The 25,369-nt window shown below is 44.8% G+C and overlaps 1 protein-coding gene across 2 annotated transcripts in view; it reads right to left on the reverse strand.

The window, feature by feature from the left end:
- Window positions 1-25,369, reverse strand: part of raver2 (ribonucleoprotein, PTB-binding 2) — a 230,687-nt gene that overhangs the window by 118,522 nt on the left and 86,796 nt on the right. For both annotated transcript variants that reach the window (XM_014123424.3, XM_014123423.3), the window contains exons 5-6: window positions 14,760-14,880; window positions 13,799-13,884 (exon numbers count right to left, since the gene is read on the reverse strand). In XM_014123424.3, the coding sequence (XP_013978899.3) occupies window positions 13,799-13,884; window positions 14,760-14,880 (207 nt within the window). The remainder of the gene's footprint in view (window positions 1-13,798; window positions 13,885-14,759; window positions 14,881-25,369) is intronic.

Genomic DNA, 25,369 nt, shown 5'->3' on the forward strand with positions numbered 1-25,369 from the left:
ATGTAACAGTACACACATTTGGAACACACTGTAACAGTACACACATTTAGAACACGCTGTAACATTTAGAACATGATGTAACAGTGCACACATTTAGAACAGGCTGTAACAGTACACACATTTAGAACACGCTGTAACAGTACACACATTTAGAACATGCTAAAATAATACACACATTTAGAACACGCTGTAACTGTCACGTCCTGACCATAATAAGTTGTTATTTTCTATGGTAGAGTAGGTCAGGGCGTGACAGGGGGGTTTTCTAGTTTAGTTTTTCCATGTTGTTATGTTCTAGTTTTGTATTTCTATGTTGGGTTGTTCTAGGTTTTGTATTTCTATGTTGGGCTTTGTTTGAGGTGATCTCCAATTAGAGGCAGCTGGTCATCGTTGTCTCTAATTGGAGGTCATATTTAAGTTGGTGTTTGTCCCACCTGGGTTTGTGGGAGATTAATTTTGAGTAGTGTATGTTTCACCTCTGCGTCACGGTTTGTTGTTTTGTTATTCAGTTTATTTATCTATTGCATAGTTTCACAGTATAAATAAAAGGTGGAACGACACACACGCTGCACTTTGATCAGCTCATTCCTACGACAACCGTGACAGAATCTCCCACCACCAAAGGACCAAGCAGCGTGGTATGGACCAGTGGACTATTGAGGAGACAAGGAGGAGTATATCCAGGGCTTTGGAGGATTTAGGGGCAGGAGAAAAGCGCCTCCCATGGGAACAGGTGGAGGCAGCGAGAGCACGGCAACAAGGGAAGCACGAGAGGCAGCCCCCCCCAAAAAATGGGGGGGGGGGGGGGGGGGCACATGGGGAGATTGGCAGAGTCAGGTTGGAGACCTGAGCCAACTCCTTGTGCTTACCGTGAGGTGCGTGTCACCAGTCTGGCGCCACCTGTGCCAGCCCCACGCATCAGGCCTCCAGTGCGCCTGCCCAGTCCGGGGTGTCCTGTTCCTGCTCCCTGCACTCCCCCTGAGGTGCGTGTTACTAGTCTGGCACCACCTGTGCCAGCCCCACGCATCACGCCTCCAGTGCGCATTCCCAGTCCAGAGCTTCCGGCGACAGTTCCCAGTCCAGAGCTTCCGGCGATAGTTCCCAGACCAGAGCTTCCGGCGACGGCCTGCAGACCAGAGCTTCCGGCGACGGCCTGCAGTCCGGAACCTCCTGAGACGGCCTGCAGTCCGGAACCTCCAGCGACGGCCTGCAGTCCGGAACCTCCAGCGACGGCCTGCAGTCCCTGCAGTCCGGAACCTCCAGCGACGGCCTGCAGCCCGGAGTCTCCAGCGGCGGCCTGCAGCCCGGAGTCTCCAGCGGCGGCCTGCAGCCCGGAGTCTCCAGGGGCGGCCTGCAGCCCGGGAACCTCCAGCCGCGGCCTGCAGCCCGGAACCTCCAGCGGCGGCCTGCAGCCCGGAACCTCCAGCGGCGGCCTGCAGCCCGGAACCTCCAGCGGCGGCCTGCAGCCCGGAACCTCCAGCGGTGGTGTGCAGTACAGAGCCTCCGGCGATGATCTACAGTCCGGTTCCTCCTCTGACGATCCACGGTCCGGTGGTATAGAAGCAGAGGGATCAGCGGGCGGAGCGGGGGTTACGCCCCGAACCGGAGCCGCCTCCTCTGCTGGAGGATCCGCTGGATAATAAGGTTCTGGGTAATGCACCATAGACACTTGTCACCCTCCCTACCCTCCCTTTTTTTTTGTTTTCTTTTGTTGTTTAGTTGCATTCGGAGTCTGCACCTTTGGGGGGGGGGGTTCTGTCACGTCCTGACCATAGTAAGTTGTTATTTTCTATGGTAGAGTAGGTCAGGGCGTGACGGGGGTTTTCTAGCTTAGTTTTTCCATGTTGTTATGTTCTAGTTTTGTATTTCTATGTTGGGTTGTTCTAGTTTTTGTATTTCTATGTTGGGCTTTGTTTGAGATGATCTCCAATTAGAGGCAGCTGGTCATCGTTGTCTCTAATTGGAGGTCATATTTAAGTTGGTGTTTGTCCCACCTGGGTTTGTGGGAGATTAATTTTGAGTAGTGTATGTTTCACCTCTGAGTCACGGTTTGTTGTTTTGTCATTCAGTTTATTTATGTACTGCATAGTTTTCACAGTATAAATAAAATGTGGAACGACACACACGCTGCACTTTTGTCCGCTTCTTCCTACGACAACTGTGACAGTAACAGTACACACATTTAGAACACGCTGTAACATTTAGAACATGCTGTAACAGTACAAACATTTAGAACACGCTGTAACAGTACACACATTTAGAATATGCTGTAACAGTACACACATTTTGAACATGCTGTAACAGTACACACATTTAGAACACACTGTAACCTTTAGAACATGCTGTAACAGTACACACATTTAGAATATGCTGTAACAGTACACACATTTAGAACACGCTGTAACAGTACACACATTTAGAACACGCTGTAACAGTACACACATTTAGAACATGCTGTAGCAGTACACACATTTAGAACACTCTGTAACAGTACACACATATGGAACACGCTGTAACATTTAGAACACGCTGTAGCAGTACACACATTTAGAACACTCTGTAACAGTACACACATATGGAACACACTGTAACATTTAGAACACGCTGTAATAGTACACACATTTAGAACACGTTGCAACAGTACACACATTTAGAACATGCTGTAACAGTACACACACACATTTAGAACACGTTGTAACAGTACACACATATAGAACACACTGTAACAGTACACACACACATTTAGAACACGCTGTAACAGTACACACATTTAGAACATGTTGTAACAGTACACACATTTAGAACACGCTGTAACAGTACACACACATTTAGAACATACTGTAACAGTAAACACATTTACAACATGATGTAACAGTACACACATTTAGAACACACTGTAACAGCACACACATTTAGAACATGCTGTAACAGTACACACATTTAGAACACGCTGTAACAGCACACACATTTAGAACACGCTGTAACAGTACACACATTTAGAACACGCTGTAACAGTACACACATTTAGAACACGCTGTAACATTTAGAACATACTGTAACAGTAAACACATATACAACATGCTGTAACAGTACACACATTTAGAACATGCTGTAACACTACACACATTTAGAACACGCTGTAACAGTACACACATTTAGAACACACTGTAACAGTACACACATTTAGAACGTGCTGTAACCTTTAGAACATGCTGTAACAATACACACATTTAGAACATGCTGTCACAGTACACACATTTAGAACATGCTGTAACAGTACACACATTTAGAACATGCTGTCACAGTACACACATTAGAACACAATGTAACAGTACAAACATTAGGACACGCTGTAACAGTACACACATTTAGCACACACTGTAATAGTACACACATTTATAACATGTTGTAACAGTACACACATTTAGAACATGCTGTAACAGTACACACACATTTAGAACACACTTTAACAGTACACACATTTAGAACATGCTGTGACAGTACACACATTAGAACACAATGTAACAGTACAAACATTAGGACACGCTGTAACAGTACACACATTTAGCACACACTGTAATAGTACACACATTTATAACATGTTGTAACAGTACCCACACATTTAGAACACACTGTAACAGTACACACATTTAGAACACACTGTAATAGTACACACATTTAGAACATGTTGTAACAGTACACACATTTAGAACATGCTGTAACAGCACACATTTGGAACACGCTGTAACAGTACACACATTTACAACATTCTGTAACATTACACACATTTAGAACACGCTGTAACATTTAGAACATGCTGTAACAGTACACACAATTAGAACATTCTGTAACAGTACACACATTTAGAACACGCTGTAACATTTACAACATGCTGTAACAGTACACACATTTAGAACATTCTGTAACAGTACACACATTTAGAACACGCTGTAACAGTACACATATTTAGAACACGCTGTAACAGTACACACATTTAGAACACGCTGTAACAGTACACACATTTAGAACACGCTGTAACAGTACACACATTTAGAACACGCTGTAACATGTAGAACAATCTGAAACAGTACACACATTTAGAACACACTATAACTACACACGTTCAGAACACACTGTAGCTGTACACACATTTACAACACACTGTATCTGTACACATATTTAGAACATGCTGTAGCAGTACACGCATTTAGAAGACGCTGTAACAGTACACACATGTAGAACTCGTTGCAACAGTACACACATTTAGAACATGCTGTAACATTTAGAACGTATCGTAATAGTACACACATGTAGAACTCGTTGCAACAGTACACACATTTAGAACATGCTGTAACATTTAGAACATATTGTAACAGTACACACATTTAGAACACGCTGTAACACTACACACATTTAGAACACGCTGTAACAGTACACACATTTAGAACACGCTGTAACAGTACACATATTTAGAACACTCTGTAAAAGTACACACATTTAGAACGTGCTGTAACCTTTAGAACATGCTGTAACAGTACAAACATTTAGAACATGCTGTAACAGTACACACATTTAGAATATGCTGTCACAGTACACACATTTAGAACACAATGTAACCGTACACACGTTAGGACACGCTGTAACATTACACACATTTAGAACACACTGAAACAGTACACACATTTAGAACACGCTGTAACAGTACACACACATTTAGAACACACTTTAACAGTACACACATTTAGAACATGCTGTGACAGTACAGATATTAGAACACAATGTAACAGTACAAACATTAGGACACGCTGTAACAGTACACACATTTAGCACACAATGTAATAGTACACACATTTAGAACATGTTGTAACAGTACACACATTTAGAACATGCTGTAACAGTACACACACATTTAGAACACACTGTAACAGTACACACATTTAGAACACGCTGTAACAGTACACATTTAGAACACGCTGTAACATTTAGAACATGCTGTAACAGTACACACATTTAGAACATGCTGTGACAGTACACACATTTAGAACACGATGTAACAGTACACACATTTAGAACACGCTGTAGCAGTACACACATTTAGAAGACGCTGTAACAGTCCACACATTTAGAACTCGATGCAACAGTACACACATTTAGAACAGTCTGTACCATTTAGAACATGTGGTAACAGTACACACATTTAGAACACGCTGTAACTGTACACACATTTAGAACACACTGTAACAGTACACACATATAGAACACGCTGTAACAGTACACACATGTAGAACTCGCTGCAACAGTACACACATTTAAAACATGCTGTAACATTTAGAAGACGCTGTAACAGTACACACATATAGAACACGCTCTAACAGTACACACATTTAGAACACACTGTAATAGTACACACATTCAGAACATGTTGTAACAGTACACACATTCAGAACATGTTGTAACAGTACACACATTTAGAAGACGCTGTAACAGTACACACATGTAGAACTCACTGCAACAGTACATATATTTAGAACACTGTAACATTTTGAACTCGCTGCAACAGTACACACATTTAAAACATGCTGTAACATTTAGAAGACGCTGTAACAGTACACACATATAGAACACGCTCTAACAGTACACACATTTAGAACACACTGTAATAGTACACACATTTAGAACACGCTGTAACAGTACACACATTTAGAACACGCTGTAACAGTACACACATTTAGAACATGCTGTAGCAGTACACACATTTAGAACACTCTGTAACAGTACACACATATGGAACACGCTGTAACATTTAGAACACGCTGTAGCAGTACACACATTTAGAACACTCTGTAACAGTACACACATATGGAACACACTGTAACATTTAGAACACGCTGTAATAGTACACACATTTAGAACACGTTGCAACAGTACACACATTTAGAACATGCTGTAACAGTACACACACACATTTAGAACACGTTGTAACAGTACACACATATAGAACACACTGTAACAGTACACACACACATTTAGAACACGCTGTAACAGTACACACATTTAGAACATGTTGTAACAGTACACACATTTAGAACACGCTGTAACAGTACACACACATTTAGAACATACTGTAACAGTAAACACATTTACAACATGATGTAACAGTACACACATTTAGAACACACTGTAACAGCACACACATTTAGAACATGCTGTAACAGTACACACATTTAGAACACGCTGTAACAGCACACACATTTAGAACATGCTGTAACAGTACACACATTTAGAACACGCTGTAACAGTACACACATTTAGAACACGCTGTAACATTTAGAACATACTGTAACAGTAAACACATATACAACATGCTGTAACAGTACACACATTTAGAACATGCTGTAACACTACACACATTTAGAACACGCTGTAACAGTACACACATTTAGAACACACTGTAACAGTACACACATTTAGAACGTGCTGTAACCTTTAGAACATGCTGTAACAATACACACATTTAGAACATGCTGTCACAGTACACACATTTAGAACATGCTGTAACAGTACACACATTTAGAACATGCTGTCACAGTACACACATTAGAACACAATGTAACAGTACAAACATTAGGACACGCTGTAACAGTACACACATTTAGCACACACTGTAATAGTACACACATTTATAACATGTTGTAACAGTACACACATTTAGAACATGCTGTAACAGTACACACACATTTAGAACACACTTTAACAGTACACACATTTAGAACATGCTGTGACAGTACACACATTAGAACACAATGTAACAGTACAAACATTAGGACACGCTGTAACAGTACACACATTTAGCACACACTGTAATAGTACACACATTTATAACATGTTGTAACAGTACCCACACATTTAGAACACACTGTAACAGTACACACATTTAGAACACACTGTAATAGTACACACATTTAGAACATGTTGTAACAGTACACACATTTAGAACATGCTGTAACAGCACACATTTGGAACACGCTGTAACAGTACACACATTTACAACATTCTGTAACATTACACACATTTAGAACACGCTGTAACATTTAGAACATGCTGTAACAGTACACACAATTAGAACATTCTGTAACAGTACACACATTTAGAACACGCTGTAACATTTACAACATGCTGTAACAGTACACACATTTAGAACATTCTGTAACAGTACACACATTTAGAACACGCTGTAACAGTACACATATTTAGAACACGCTGTAACAGTACACACATTTAGAACACGCTGTAACAGTACACACATTTAGAACACGCTGTAACAGTACACACATTTAGAACACGCTGTAACATGTAGAACAATCTGAAACAGTACACACATTTAGAACACACTATAACTACACACGTTCAGAACACACTGTAGCTGTACACACATTTACAACACACTGTATCTGTACACATATTTAGAACATGCTGTAGCAGTACACGCATTTAGAAGACGCTGTAACAGTACACACATGTAGAACTCGTTGCAACAGTACACACATTTAGAACATGCTGTAACATTTAGAACGTATCGTAATAGTACACACATGTAGAACTCGTTGCAACAGTACACACATTTAGAACATGCTGTAACATTTAGAACATATTGTAACAGTACACACATTTAGAACACGCTGTAACACTACACACATTTAGAACACGCTGTAACAGTACACACATTTAGAACACGCTGTAACAGTACACATATGTAGAACACTCTGTAAAAGTACACACATTTAGAACGTGCTGTAACCTTTAGAACATGCTGTAACAGTACAAACATTTAGAACATGCTGTAACAGTACACACATTTAGAATATGCTGTCACAGTACACACATTTAGAACACAATGTAACCGTACACACGTTAGGACACGCTGTAACATTACACACATTTAGAACACACTGAAACAGTACACACATTTAGAACACGCTGTAACAGTACACACACATTTAGAACACACTTTAACAGTACACACATTTAGAACATGCTGTGACAGTACAGATATTAGAACACAATGTAACAGTACAAACATTAGGACACGCTGTAACAGTACACACATTTAGCACACAATGTAATAGTACACACATTTAGAACATGTTGTAACAGTACACACATTTAGAACATGCTGTAACAGTACACACACATTTAGAACACACTGTAACAGTACACACATTTAGAACACGCTGTAACAGTACACATTTAGAACACGCTGTAACATTTAGAACATGCTGTAACAGTACACACATTTAGAACATGCTGTGACAGTACACACATTTAGAACACGATGTAACAGTACACACATTTAGAACACGCTGTAGCAGTACACACATTTAGAAGACGCTGTAACAGTCCACACATTTAGAACTCGATGCAACAGTACACACATTTAGAACAGTCTGTACCATTTAGAACATGTGGTAACAGTACACACATTTAGAACACGCTGTAACTGTACACACATTTAGAACACACTGTAACAGTACACACATATAGAACACGCTGTAACAGTACACACATGTAGAACTCGCTGCAACAGTACACACATTTAAAACATGCTGTAACATTTAGAAGACGCTGTAACAGTACACACATATAGAACACGCTCTAACAGTACACACATTTAGAACACACTGTAATAGTACACACATTCAGAACATGTTGTAACAGTACACACATTCAGAACATGTTGTAACAGTACACACATTTAGAAGACGCTGTAACAGTACACACATGTAGAACTCACTGCAACAGTACATATATTTAGAACACTGTAACATTTTGAACACGCTGTAACAGTACACACATTAAAAACATGCTGTAACAGTACACACATTTAGAACACGATGTAACAGTACACACATTTGGAACACACTGTAACAGTACACACATTTAGAACACGCTAAAATAGCACAGACATTTAGAACACTCTGTAACAGTACACACATTTAGAACACGCTGTAACATTTAGAACATGATGTAACAGTGCACACATTTAGAACAGGCTGTAACAGTACACACATTTAGAACACGCAGTAACAGTGCACACATTTAGAACATGCTAAAATAATACACACATTTAGAACACGCTGTAACTGTCACGTCCTGACCATAATAAGTTGTTATTTTCTATGGTAGAGTAGGTCAGGGCGTGACAGGGGGGTTTTCTAGTTTAGTTTTTCCATTTTGTTACGTTCTAGTTTTGTATTTCTATGTTGGGTTGTTCTAGGTTTTGTATTTCTATGTTGGGCTTTGTTTGAGGTGATCTCCAATTAGAGGCAGCTGGTCATCGTTGTCTCTAATTGGAGGTCATATTTAAGTTGGTGTTTGTCCCACCTGGGTTTGTGGGAGATTAATTTTGAGTAGTGTATGTTTCACCTCTGCGTCACGGTTTGTTGTTTTGTTATTCAGTTTATTTATCTATTGCATAGTTTCACAGTATAAATAAAATGTGGAACAACACACACGCTGCACTTTGATCAGCTCATTCCTACGACAACCGTGACAGAATCTCCCACCACCAAAGGACCAAGCAGCGTGGTATGGACCAGTGGACTATTGAGGAGACAAGGAGGAGTATATCCAGGGCTTTGGAGGATTTAGGGGCAGGAGAAAAGTGCCTCCCATGGGAACAGGTGGAGATTGGCAGAGTCAGGTTGGAGACCTGAGCCAACTCCTCGTGCTTACCGTCAGGTGCGTGTCACCAGTCTGGCGCCACCTGTGCCAGCCCCACGCATCAGGCCTCCAGTGCGCCTGCCCAGTCCGGGGTGTCCTGTTCCTGCTCCCTGCACTCCCCCTGAGGTGCGTGTTACTAGTCTGGCGCCACCTGTGCCAGCCCCACGCATCAGGCCTCCAGTGCGCATTCCCAGTCCAGAGCTTCCGGCGACAGTTACCAGTCCAGAGCTTCCGGCGATAGTTCCCAGACCAGAGCTTCCAGCGACGGCCTGCAGTCCGGAACCTCCTGAGACGGCCTGCAGTCCGGAACCTCCAGCGACGGCCTGCAGTCGGGAACCTCCAGCGACGGCCTGCAGTCCGGAACCTCCAGCGACGGCCTGCAGTCCGGAACCTCCAGCGACGGCCTGCAGTCCGGAACCTCCAGCGACGGCCTGCAGTCCGGAACCTCCAGCGACGGCCTGCAGTCCGGAACCTCCAGCGACGGCCTGCAGCCCGGAGTCTCCAGCGGCGGCCTGCAGCCCGGAGTCTCCAGCGGCGGCCTGCAGCCCGGAGTCTCCAGCGGCGGCCTGCAGCCCGGAGTCTCCAGCGGCGGCCTGCAGCCCGGAGTCTCCAGCGGCGGCCTGCAGCCCGGGAACCTCCAGCGGCGGCCTGCAGCCCGGGAACCTCCAGCGGCGGCCTGCAGCCCGGAACCTCCAGCGGCGGCCTGCAGCCCGGAACCTCCAGCGGCGGCCTGCAGCCCGGAACCTCCAGCGGTGGTGTGCAGTACAGAGCCTCCGGCGATGATCTACAGTCCGGTTCCTCCTCTGACGATCCACGGTCCGGTGGTATAGAAGCAGAGGGATCAGCGGGCGGAGCGGGGGTTACGCCCCGAACCAGAGCCGCCTCCTCTGCTGGAGGATCCGCTGGATAATAAGGTTCTGGGTACTGCACCAGAGCCGCCATAGACACTTGTCACCCTCCCTACCCTCCCTTTTTTTTGTTTTCTTTTGTTGTTTAGTTGCATTCGGAGTCTGCACCTTTGGGGGGGGGGGGGTTCTGTCACGTCCTGACCATAGTAAGTTGTTATTTTCTATGGTAGAGTAGGTCAGGGCGTGACGGGGATTTTCTAGCTTAGTTTTTCCATGTTGTTATGTTCTAGTTTTATATTTCTATGTTGGGTTGTTCTAGTTTTTGTATTTCTATGTTGGGCTTTGTTTGAGATGATCTCCAATTAGAGGCAGCTGGTCATCTTTGTCTCTAATTGGAGGTCATATTTAAGTTGGTGTTTGTCCCACCTGGGTTTGTGGGAGATTAATTTTGAGTAGTGTATGTTTCACCTCTGAGTCACGGTTTGTTGTTTTGTCATTCAGTTTATTTATGTACTGCATAGTTTTCACAGTATAAATAAAATGTGGAACGACACACACGCTGCACTTTTGTCCGCTTCTTCCTACGACAACTGTGACAGTAACAGTACACACATTTAGAACACGCTGTAACATTTAGAACATGCTGTAACAGTACAAACATTTAGAACACGCTGTAACAGTACACACATTTAGAATATGCTGTAACAGTACACACATTTTGAACATGCTGTAACAGTACACACATTTAGAACACGCTGTAACCTTTAGAACATGCTGTAACAGTACACACATTTAGAATATGCTGTAACAGTACACACATTTAGAACACGCTGTAACAGTACACACATTTAGAACACGCTGTAAAGTACACACATTTAGAACATGCTGTAGCAGTACACACATTTAGAACACTCTGTAACAGTACACACATATGGAACACGCTGTAACATTTAGAACACGCTGTAGCAGTACACACATTTAGAACACTCTGTAACAGTACACACATATGGAACACGCTGTAACATTTAGAACACGCTGTAATAGTACACACATTTAGAACACGTTGCAACAGTATACACATTTAGAACATGCTGTAACAGTACACACACACATTTAGAACACGTTGTAACAGTACACACATATAGAACACACTGTAACAGTACACACACACACATTTAGAACACGCTGTAACAGTACACACACACATTTAGAACACGCTGTAACAGTACACACACACATTTAGAACACGTAACAGTACACACATTTAGAACACACTGTAACAGTACACACATTTAGAACACGCTGTAACAGTACACACATATAGAACATGCTGTAACAGTACACACATTTAGAACACACTGTAACAGTACACACATTTAGAACATGCTGTAACAGTACACACAGACATTTAGAACACACTGTAATAGTAAACACATTTAGAACATGCTGTAACAGTACACATTTAGAACACACTGTAACAGTACACACAGACATTTAGAACACGCTGTAACAGTACACACATTTAGAACATGCTGTAACAGTACACACATTTAGAACATGCTGTAACAGTACACACAGAAATTTAGAACACACTGTAATAGTACACACACACATTTAGAACACATTGTAACAGTACACACACACATTTAGAACACGCTGTAACAGTACACACACATTTAGAACACATTGTAACAGTACACACACACATTTAGAACACGCTGTAACAGTACACACACACATTTAGAACACGCTGTAACAGTACACACACACATTTAGAACACATTGTAATAGTACACTCATTTAGAACACACTGTAACAGTACACACATTTAGAACACGCTGTAACATTTAGAACATGCTGTAACAGAACACACATATAGAACACGCTGTAACAGTACACACATTTAGAACACGCTGTAACAGTACACACATATAGAACACGCTGTAACAGTACACACATTTAGAACACACTGTAACAGTACACACATTTAGAACACACTGTAACAGTACACACATTTAGAACACGTTGCAACAGTATACACATTTAGAACATGCTGTAACAGTACACACACACATTTAGAACACGTTGTAACAGTACACACATATAGAACACACTGTAACAGTACACACACACACATTTAGAACACGCTGTAACAGTACACACACACATTTAGAACACGCTGTAACAGTACACACACACATTTAGAACACGTAACAGTACACACATTTAGAACACACTGTAACAGTACACACATTTAGAACACGCTGTAACAGTACACACATATAGAACATGCTGTAACAGTACACACATTTAGAACACACTGTAACAGTACACACATTTAGAACATGCTGTAACAGTACACACAGACATTTAGAACACACTGTAATAGTAAACACATTTAGAACATGCTGTAACAGTACACATTTAGAACACACTGTAACAGTACACACAGACATTTTGAACACGCTGTAACAGTACACACATTTAGAACATGCTGTAACAGTACACACATTTAGAACATGCTGTAACAGTACACACAGACATTTAGAACACACTGTAATAGTACACACACACATTTAGAACACATTGTAACAGTACACACACACATTTAGAACACGCTGTAACAGTACACACACACATTTAGAACACGCTGTAACAGTACACACACACATTTAGAACACATTGTAATAGTACACTCATTTAGAACACACTGTAACAGTACACACATTTAGAACACGCTGTAACATTTAGAACATGCTGTAACAGAACACACATATAGAACACGCTGTAACAGTACACACATTTAGAACACGCTGTAACAGTACACACATATAGAACACGCTGTAACAGTACACACATTTAGAACACACTGTAACAGTACACACATTTAGAACACACTGTAACAGTACACACATTTAGAACACGCTGTAACAGTACACACATTTAGAACACGCTGTAACAGTACACACATTTAGAACACGCTGTAACAGTACACACATTTAGAACATGCTGCAACACACGTCATCAAACAGATACACACACACACACACACACACACACACACACACACACACACACACACACACACCACACACACACACACACACACACACACACACACACCACACACACACACACACACACACACACACTCATCTCTCCATTCCCTGTGAACCACTCCTGTACACACTCCCACACACACACTCTCACACACTCCACAGTATTCTTACCTGCTGTACCTTCCCCAGTTGGAACAGGGCTGCTGTGAGGGGGGGTCTGAGGAATGGAGACAGGCTAGGGGGCCGCCCAAACTTCCCTGGAGACAGAGAGAGGGAGGAAGCAGGCATGGTCACTGTATTGTATAACAGGGGTATTAAACTTGACTGAGACACTCAAGTGACAAGGGAAAAGGCATACTGTGGTGGCCTCACAGACCAACCAACCAAGGTGCATGAATGAATGAACAAACGGAATGTGGGAAAAATACTCAGCCACTCTTAGAACACAATGGAAGTTAGATACGAAAATACCTCTTTATTATGTGTTGGCATTTAGACTTCCACAGGCTGTATGCGACAGAGCATAGCACACAGCAGCCAGATAATAATCTCAGTAATAGCTCCAGATATCCACAACCTACTCATAATAAATGTATGCGTCAAAGCTAATGGTAGCTTCCTCCAGAATAGGTAGAAAGTTTAACATTTAATCAGGGGCTAATTTTAGACCGTCTAATTGTGTGTGCTCCTCTTTTAAGAGCCAGCCCTCAGCCTTCACTCCTTCCTGCCTGCCTGCCTGTTCTCCTCTGTTCTGATGTAGTCTGAGAACAAGTTCATTATAATAAATGATTAAGCATTCATCAAAAAGAAACGTGCTTAGAATTGAAATGACAGGATACGCTAATCGAAAGCCATTTCTATCTTTCTAGGGGCACAGAGAGGATGAGACGGATAAAAATGAAACAATCTAATCTGTACAACCCAATAAACTTTAGCAAGTAAGTTGTTTCTCTAATTTACAATAGTCCTGTAAATAAGGGTGTCCAGTCTGTGTCTGTGTGTGTGTGTGGTGTGTGTGTGTGTGTGTGTGTGTGTGTGTGTGTGTGTGTGTGTGTGTGTGTGTGTGTGTGTGTGTGTGTGTGTGTGTGTGTGTGTGTGTGTGTGTGTGTGTGTGTGTGTGTGTGTGTCTGACCTCCTCGTTTGCCAGTGTGGTAAGGCCTCATGAGGACCTGTAGGGCTGCTGGGTTGGTCATGCTGTTCAGCAGTTGGGCCAAGTTGGGCTCCGGCAGTAAGCCCTTCTTATTACTCAACATCTGCACACACACACACACACACACACACACACACACACACACACACACACACACACACACACACACACACACACACACACACACACACACACACACACACACACACACACACACACACACACACACACACACACACACACACACACACACACACACACACACAAACAAACAAACAAACAAAAGGGAAAAGTTAGCACAGCTTGCTATATGCAGTATATACATTACCGGTCAAAAGTTGTAGAACAAATCAAATCAAATGTTATTAGTCACATGCCCCGAATACAACAGGTGTAGACCTTACAGTGAAATGCTTATGGTCACCTACTCATTCAAGGGTTTTTCTGTTTTTTACTATTTTCTACATTGTAGAACAATAGTGAAGACATCAAAACTATGAAATGACACATGGAATCATGTAGTAACCAAAAAAAGTGTTGAACAAATCAAAATATATTTTATATTTGAGATTCTTCAAAGTAGCCACTTTTTGCCTTCTTTACAGCTTTGCACACTCTTGACATTCTCTCAACCACCATTCATGAGGAATGCTTTTTCATCAGTCTTGAAGGAGTTCCCACATATGCTGAGCACTTGTTGGCTGCTTTTCCTTCACTCTGTGGTCCAACTCATCCAAACCATCTCAATTTGGTTGAGGTTGGGGGATTGTGGAGGCCAGGTCATCTGATGCAGCACTCCATCACTCTCCTTCTTGGTCAAATAGCCCTTACACAGCCTGGAGGTTGCTGTGGTAGCCATGCTGGTTAAGTGTGCCTTGAATTCTAAATAAATCACAGACAGTGTAACCAGCAAAGCACCCCCACACCATAATTGTCATGGATCCCTCTGGAACTGTGTCATTACGCACACCTGGTCCCCATTTCAGTGATTGTAATTGTATAAATATGCCCTTTGGTTTCCATTGGGCTGTCGATTATTGTTCCAATTGTTCCACAGTTGGTCGTGTGAGTATCTGTGCTGTGTTGTTTTGGCTTTCATGTCGCTTGTATTGCGCAGATGATTACGGGTCTCGTCCCGTGTGGTATCATTGTGTGCTTGTGTATTTATTCGAGGTACTCCTTGCTCTTTTGTTTGGGTCTCAAGCCTGTGTTTTGTATACGTGTTTGTTTGGTCTTCGTCCCCGTGCCTTTACATGGCACACTGTAATTTGGGTCAATAAAAATCCCTATTACGCATTCCTGCGCCTGTCTCCCGATCCCTTTATGCCATCGTGACAATAATAGCTCCTCCTCCATGCTTTACGGTGGGAAATGCACATGCGGAGATAATCCGTTCACCCACACCATGTCTCACAAAGACAATGCGGTTGGAACCAAAAATCAAACATTTGTACGCCAGACCAAAGGACAAATTTCCACCGGTCTAATGTCCATTGCTCGTGTTTCTTGGTGCAAGCAAGTCTCTTATTCTGATTGGTGTCCTTTAGTAGTGGTTTCTTTGCAGAAATTTGACCATGAAGGCCTGATTCACACAGTCTCCTCTGAACAGTTGATGTTGAGATGTGTCTGTTACTTGAACTCTGTGAAGCATTTATTTGGCTGCAATTTCTGAGGCTGGTAACTCTAATGAACTTATCCTCTGCGGCAGAGGTAACTCTGGGTCTTCCTTTCCTGTGGCGGTCCTCATGAGAGTCAGTTTCATCATAGCGCTTGATGGTTTTCGCGACTGCACTTGAAGAAACTCTTGACATTCTTGACATTATACGAATTGACTGACCTTCATGTCTTAAAGTAATGATGGATTGTCGTTTCTCGTTGCTTATTTTAGCTCTTTTTGCCATAATATGGACTTGGTCTTTTACCAAATAGGGCTATCTTCTGTATACCCTTTCTTGTCACAACACAACTGATTGGCTCAGTAAACACATTAAGAAGGAAAGAAATTCAACAAATGTAGTTTTAAGAAGGCACACCTGTTAATTGAAATGCATTCCAGGTGACTAACTCATGAAGCTTGTTGAGAGAATGCCAAGAGTGTGCACAGCTGTCATCAAGGCAAATGCTGGCTACTTGAAGAATCTCAAATATAAAATATATTTTGATTTGTTTAACACTTTTTTGGTTACTACATGATTCCATATGTGTTATTTCATAGTTTTGATGTCTTCACTATTATTCTACAATGTAAATAGTAAAAAACAAAAAAAACCTTGAATAAGTAGGTGTTCTAAAACTTTTGACCGGTAGTGTATATACACTGAGTGTATAAACCATTAAGGACACCTGCTCTTTCCATAACATAGACTGACCAGGTGATTCCGGGTGAAAGCTATGATCCCTTATTGATGTCACTTGTTAAATTCACTTCAATCAGTGTAGATGTGTCACGACTTCCGCCGAAGTCGGCCCCTCTCCTTGTTCAGGCGGCGTTCGGCGGTCGACGTCACCGGCTTTCTAGCCATCGCCGCTCCATTTTTCATTGTTCCATTTGTTTTGTCTTGTTCCCTGCACACCTGGTTTACATTCCCAATCACACTGCATGTATTTATTCCTCTGTTCCCCCCCATGTCTTTGTGTGAAATTGTTTCGTGTTACGTGTTCGAGGTTACGCGTCAGGCTGGTGTTTAATGATCCGTGTTATTGCACGTAGTATGTTTATTTGGTATCATTAGCTTTTGTGACTGTGTTTTGCGCTCTGCACTTTTGCTGTTGTGGCTGGAGGTTTTGACGCAGTTGCGTCCGTCTCCTGTTTTCTCCTGCCTCAATAAAGTGTGCGCGTATTCACAACTCTCTGCTCTCCTGCACCTGACTTCGCTACTAGTACGCACCCAACACCCTGGCAGAATTTCACACCACCCATGGAGTCAGCAGGAGAAGGTACCCCGGTCAGAGGAGTCGAGGAGCGCGTCCGGGAAAACTCGGCAATGCTACAACATCTTGGTGCCACGATAGATCGCGTTGTCCAGACCATGGACCGCTGGGAGAAACAGGAAGTCTCTCCAGCGCCTCCACCAGCGCAACCAGGGGTACCTCTACCCGTTCCTCCTGGATGCAGTCCCAGTGGGATGCGTCTCTCCCTTCCCAGGGAGTATGATGGGATGGCAGCACGGTGCCAGTGGTTCCTATTACAGCTGGACCTATACCTGGCCACCGTTCACCCAGCTCCCTCGGGAAGGGAGAGGGTGTCCGCCCTCGTCTCATGCCTCTCGGGGAGAGCTTTGGAGTGGTCAAATGCCATGTGGGAAGAAGGAGACGAGGTGTTGGACCACTTCGAGGAGTTCACCCGCCGCTTCCGGGCCGTCTTCAACCATCCACCCAAGGGTAGATCGGCGGGGGAACAGCTCTTCCACTTGAGGCAGGGGACGAGGAGCACCCAGGAGTTCGCCCTGGGATTCCGGACCTTGGCCGCCGGAGCAGGATGGAACGACAGGGCCCTTATTGACCACTACTGATGCAGCCTTCGCGAGGACGTCCGACCGGAGTTGGCCTGCAGGGATGCCACCATCACTTTTGACCAACTAGTGGATCTGTCTATCTGGTTGGATAACCAGCTGGTCACCCGCGGACGTCCAGAGATGCCACTGTCGGTTCCATCTTCCAGCACCCCCGCTCTGGTGCCCATGGAGCTGGGAGGGGATGCGCTTAGGGAGGCTGGAGGAGTCTTCACGTGCACCATCTGTGGCCGCAGAGGGCACACTGCCGGTCGGTGCCGGATTGGTCCTTCTGGGAGTCGAGGCAGCAGGCAGGGCACTCTGGCTTCACCCCAGGTGAGTCTGCACCACTCTCATCCAGAGTCTTCTGTTGTCCACCTGTTTGTACCTGTTTGTTTTCCTGAGTTTTCCCCGCATTCCCAGCATAAGGCGCTCGTCAATTCAGGCGCAGCTGGGAATTTCATCGACAGAGCGTTAGCCCTTAGTTTAGGGATCCCCATTATTCCTGTGGTTAGACCTTTCCCGGTACACACTCTGGACAGTTGACCATTAGGGTCTGGGCTAATCAGGGAAGCCACCATCTCCCTGGCCATGGTGACGCAGGGGGGTCATGAGGAGAAAATCAGTCTCTTTCTCATTGACTCTCCTGCGTTTCCTGTGGTGCTAGGCCTTCCCTGGTTAGCTCATCATGACCCCACCATTTCATGGCAACAGAGGGCTTTCATGGGTTGGTCACGAGAGTGCTCGGGGAGGTGTGTAGGTGTTTCCGTTGGTGCTACCATGGTGGAAAGTCCAGACCAGGTCTCCACCGTGCGCATCCCCCCAGAATATGTCGATTTGGCTCTCGCCTTTTGTAAAAAGAAGGCAACTCAATTACCACCCCATCGACAGGGGGGATTGTGCGATAAATCTGGTAGACGCTGCACTTCCCAGGGGTCACGTGTATCCCCTGTCGCAAGCGGAGACGGCGGCTATGGAGACATATGTCTCTGAATCCCTGCGTCAGGTGTACATTCGGTCCTCCACTTCACCCGCCTCCTCGAGTTTCTTTTTTGTGAAGGAGGGAGGTCTGCACCCGTGCATTGACTATCGAGGTCTCAATCAAATCATGGTGAGGTATAGTTACCTGCTACCTCTCATCGCCACGGCGATTGAGTCAATGCATGGGGCGTGCTTCTTCACTAAACTGGATCTCAGGAGCGAGTACAACCTGGTGCATATCCGGGAGGGAGACGAGTGGAAGACGTCGTTTAGTACCACCTCAGGGCATTATGAGTACCTCGTCATGCCATACGGATTGATGAATGCTCCATCAGTCTTCCAATCCTTTGTAAATGAGATTTTCAGGGACCTGCACGGGCAGGGCGTAGTGGTGTATATCGATGACATTCTGATATACTCCGCTACACACGCAGATCATGCGTTCATGGAACGCCTTGGGGTCTCGGTCAGCCTTACCTCAGGTTTTCACTCCGAGAGTAACGGGCAAGTGGAGAGAGTAAACCAGGATGTGGGTTGGTTTCTGAGGTCCTATTGCCAGGACCGGCCGGGGGAGTGGGCAGCGTTCGTGCCCTGGGCAGAGATGGCCCAGAACTCGCTCAGACCGGGTCTGGCTCTCAACCCGAAACCTGCCCCTCCGCCTGCCCTGCCGGAAGCTGGGCCCGCGATTTGTGGGGCCATTGAAAGTCCTGAGGAGAGTGAACGAGGTATGTTAGAGGTTACAACTTCCCCCCGATTACCGCATTAACCCCTCGTTCCATGTGTCTCTCCTCAGGCCGGTGGTGGTTGGTCCACTCCAGGAATCTGAGGTGCGGGAGGTTCCTCCGCCCGCTCTGGACATCGAGGGGGCCCCGGCGTACTCCGTTTGTTCCATCCTGGATTCGAGGCGTCGGGCGGGGGGCCTTCAGTACCTCGTGGAGTGGGAGGGGTATGGTACTGGGTTCCGGTGGCGGATGTGTTGGACCCTGAACTGCTACGGGAGTTCCACCGTCGCCGGCCGGATCGCCCTGCGCCTCGCCCTCCGGGTCATCCCCGAGGCCGGTGTCGGCGCGCGGCTCAGGGGGGGGGTACTGTCACGACTTCCGCCGAAGTTGGCTCCTCTCCTTGTTCCGGCGGCGTTTGGCGGTCGACGTCACCGGCTTTCTAGCCATCGCCGCTCCATTTTTCATTGTTCCATTTGTTTTGTCTTGTTCCCTGCACACCTGGTTTACATTCCCAATCACACTGCATGTATTTATTCCTCTGTTCCCCCCATGTCTTTGTGTGAAATTGTTTCGTGTTATGTGTTTGAGGTTAGGCGCCAGGCTGATGTTTAATGATCCGTGTTACTGCACGTAGTATGTTTATTTGGTATCATTAGCTTTTGTAACTGTGTTTTGCGCTCTGCACTTTTGCTGTTGTGGCTGGAGGTTTTGACGCAGTTGCGTCCATCTGCTGTTTTCTCCTGCGTCAATAAAGTGTGCGCCTGTTCACAACTCTCTGCTCTCTTGCACCTGACTTCGGTACCAGTACGCACCCAACACCCTGACAAGATGAAGGGGAAGAGACAGGTTAAAGAATGATTTTTAAGCCCTGAGACAATTGAGACATGGATTGTGTACGTGTGCCATTCTGGGGAATGGGCAAGACAAAATATTTAAGTGCCTTTGAATGGGGTATGGTAGTAGGTGGCAGGCGCACCGGTTTGTGTCAAGAACTGTAAAGTTGCTGGGTTTTTCATGCTCAACAGTTTCCCATGAGTACCAAGAATGGTCCACCACCCAAAGGACATCCAGCCAACTTGACACAACTGTGGGAAGCATTGGCGTCAACATGGGCCAGCATCCCAGTGGAACGCTTTCAACACCTTGTAGAGTCCATTCCTCGATGGGCACACATTTGTTAACATCCCTGTTACTGAGCATTTCTCCTTTGCCAAGATAATCCATCCACCTGACAGGTGTGGCATATCAAGAAGCTGATTAAACAGCACGATCATTACACAGGTGCCCCTTGTGCTGGGGACCATAAATGGCCACTCTAAATGTGCAGTTTTGTCACAATAAACAAAGCCACAGATGTCTCAAGTTTTGAGGGAGCGTGCAACTGGCATGCTGACTGCAGGAATGTCCACCAGAGCTGTTGCCTTTCTCTACCATAAGCCCCCTCCAACATCATTTTAGAGAATTTGGCAGTACGTCCAACCAGCCTCACAACCGCAGACCATGTGTAACCACGCCAGCCCAGGACTTTCACGTTCGGCTTCTTCACCTGCTCGATCATCTGAGACCAGCCACCCGGACAGCTGATGAAACTGTGGGCTTGCACATCCGAAGAATTTCTGCACAAACTGTCAGAAAGTGTCTCAGTAAGCTCATCTGCATGCTCGTCGTCCTCACCAAGGTCTTGACCTAATTGCAGTTTGGTGTCGTAACCGACTTCAGTGGGCAAATTGTCACCTTCGATGAACACTGGCACGCTGGAGAAGTGTGCTCTTCCTGGATGAATCCCGGTTTTAACAGTACTGTGTATGGCGTTGTGTGGGCGAGCGGTTTGCTGATGTTAACGTTGTGAACAGAGTTCTCCATGGTGGCGGTGGGTTTATGGTATGGCAGGCATAAACTACAGACAACGAACACAATTACATTTGATCGATTGCAATTTGAATGCACAGAGATACGGTGACGAGATCCTGAGGCCCATTGTCGTGCCATTCATCTGCCGTCATCACCTCATATTTTAGCATGATAATGCACGACCCCATGCTGCAAGGATCTGTACACAATTCCTGGAAGCTACATACTCCATGGCCTGCATACTCACCAGACATATCACCCATTGAGCATGTTTGGGATGCTCTGGATCTACGTGTATGACAGCGTGTTCCAGTTCCTGCCAATATCCAGAAACTTCGCATAGCCATTGAATAGGAGTGGGTCAACATTCCACAGGCCACAATCAACAGCCTGATCAACTCTATGCGAAGGAGATGTGTCGCGCTGCATGAGGCAAATTGTGGTCACACCTGATACTGACTGGTTTTCTGATCCACACCCCAACTTTTTTTTAAAAGGCATCTGTGACCAACAGATGCATATCTGTATTCCCAGTCATGTGAAATACATAGATTATGGCCTAATGAATGTATTTCAATTGACTGATTTTCTTATATGAACTGTAACTCTGTAAAATCTTTGAAATTGTTGCATGTTTCGTTTCTATTTTTGCTCAGTGTGTAAGTGCAGGGTTGAGCTTCTCATCACAGAGCCACATACACAGGCTCACAGAGTACACATTCACAATAGCAATAAACAGATGATATTTCCCCTAGCCTTGAGCCATGTTCAGCTGAGTGAGTACAGTGTCTATTACTGCCTCTGATTGAGAGTGTGTGTTGTGTGTTTTAGCCTGTCAGTGAGAGTGTGTATTATACAGAGTCTATGTTAGTTGGGTATTGAGCGAGGCACAGTGTGATCTGTCACTGATTGCATCTTTCATAGGGAGGAGTGGAATTCTCTTTCTCTCTTCCTCTCTTCCTCTCTCTCTCTATATATATAAATTGTATATTTCTCTCTCACTCTATATTTCTCTCTATCCCTCTCTCTTTCTCCCTCTATATTTCTCTCGTCCTCTCTCTGTCTCCTTCTCTCTCTCCCCCACTCTCTATGTTTCCTTCTCTCTATATATTTATCTCTCTGTCTCCCTCTCTCCCACTTCTCTATATTTCTCGCTCTCTTTTCCTCTTTCTCTCTCCCTCTCTCTCTATATACAGACATGCTCAAATTTGTTGGTACCCTTACAGCTCATTTAAATAATGCTTCATTCCTCCTGAAAAGTGATGAAATTAAATGCTATTTTTATCATGTATACTTGCATGCCTTTGGTATGTCATAGAATAAAGCAAAGAAGCTGTGAAAAGAAATAAATTATTGCTTATTCTACAAAGATATTCTATAATGGCCTGGACACATTTGTTGGTACCCCTTAGAAAATATAATAAATAATTGGATTATAGTGATATTTCAAACTAATTTGTTTCTTTAATTAGTATCACACGTCTCCAATCTTGTAATCAGTCATTCCGCCTATTTAAATGGACAAAAGTAGTCACTGTGCTGTTTGGTATCATTGTGTGCACCACACTGAACATGGACCAGAGAAAGCAAAGGATAGATTTGTCTGAGGAGAAAATAATAGACAAGCATGGTAAAGGTAAAGGCTACAAGACCATCTTCAAGCAGCTTGATGTTCCTGTGACAACAGTTACAAATATTATTAAGAAGTTTAAGGTCCATGGAACTGGAGCCAACCTCCCTGGGCACGGCCACAAGATGAAAATCGACCCCAGATTGAACAGGATAGTGTGAATGGTAGAAAAAGAACCAAGGATAACTGCCAAAGAGATACAAGCTGAACTCCAAGGTGAAGGTACATCAGTTTCTGATCGCGCCACCGATCGCTTTTTGAGCGACAGTGGGCTCCATGGAAGAAGACCCAGGAGGACTCCACTTCTGAAAGAAAAACATGAAAAAGCCAGACTGGAATTTGCTAAAATGCACATTGACAAGCCACAATACTTCTGGGAGAATGTCATTTGGACAGATGAGTCAAAACTGGAGCTTTTTGGCAAGTCACATCAGCTCTATGTTCACAGAAGAAAAAATTAAGCTTTCAAAGAAAAAAACACCATACCTACGGTGAGACATGGAGGAGGTTTGGTTATGTTTTGGGGCTGCTCTGGGCTGCAGACCGTCGCCGAAGACTCTGGGCTGCAGACCGTAGCCGGAGGCCCTGGGCTGCAGACCGTCGCCGGAGGCCCCGGGCTGAGAGGCGTCGCCGGAGGCCTCGGGCTGAGAGGCGTCGCCGGAGGCTCCGGGCTGAGGGGCGTCGCCGTAGGTTCTGTGCCTTGGATCATCACTGGAGGCTTTGTGCCATGGATCATCCCTACAGGCTCCGGGCCATGGATCATCACTGGAGGCTTCGTGCCATGGATCATCCCTACAGGCTCCGGGCCATGGATCATCACTGGAGGCTTCGTGCCATGGATCATCCCTACAGGCTCCGGGCCATGGATCATCACTGGATCATCCCTGGAGGCTTCCTACGGGGAGCTGGAACCGGTCTCACCAGACTGGGGAGACGCACAGGAGATTGGGTGCGCAGAGCAGGCACAGGGCACACTGGGCCGTGGAGGCGCACCGGAGGTCTGGAGCTCAGGGCTGGCTCACCCCGTCCTGGCTGGATGGTCACTGTAGCCGGCACGGGCGAAGCGCTGGCACAGGGCTGTGCTGGGGAATGAGGGCTGCCGTGCGTAGAGCAGGCGCAGGATAAACTGGGCCGAGGAGATGCACTGGCGGCCAGATGCGTTGAGCCGGCGCACTTTTTCCTGCCCCATCCAGGATTTCCTCCGAGGTCCATGACTCCAAGCCATAGTGCTCGGTCCTGCTCCTCCTCCCACGCTGCTTGGTCTTCCTTTGGTAGGTGGTTCTTTCACATGCGTCGAAAGGATTTGACCAAGGCGCAGCGTGTATAGTGCCCATCTTCATTTATTTTGAGAGAACACTTAAACAAAATAACCAAACGACAAACAGTTCCGTAAGGTGCATAGACTATACGGAAAACAACCACCCACAAAACCCAAAGGAAAACGGGCTGCCTAAGTATGGCTTCCAATCAGAGACAACGAAAGACACCTGCCTCTGATTGGAAACCATACTCGGCCAAACCTGGAAAACGAAACATAGAAAATGCAAACTAGAACACATTCCCCCAGAAACAAACAAACCCCAAAACACACAAAACAACCCCCCTGCCACGCCCTGACCATTCTACTATGGAAAAATGACCCTTCTCACTGGTCAGGACGTGACATCCCAAGGATGAACCAGACTTGTGGCGGTCTACAATTTTTTTTCTGATGTCTTGGCTGATTTCTTTTGATTTTCCCATGATGTCAAGCAAAGAGGCACTGAGTTTGAAGGTATGCCTTGAAATACATCCACAAGTACACCTCCAATTGACTCAAATGATGTCAATTAGCCTATCAGAAGCTTCTAAAGCCATGACATAATTTTCTGGAATTTTCCAAGCTGTTTAAGGCACAGTCAACTTAGTATATGTAAA

Source organism: Salmo salar, chromosome 10 (genome assembly GCF_965601325.2).
Source record: "Salmo salar chromosome 10, fSalSal1, whole genome shotgun sequence".
In the NCBI taxonomy this organism is placed as follows: domain Eukaryota; kingdom Metazoa; phylum Chordata; class Actinopteri; order Salmoniformes; family Salmonidae; genus Salmo; species Salmo salar.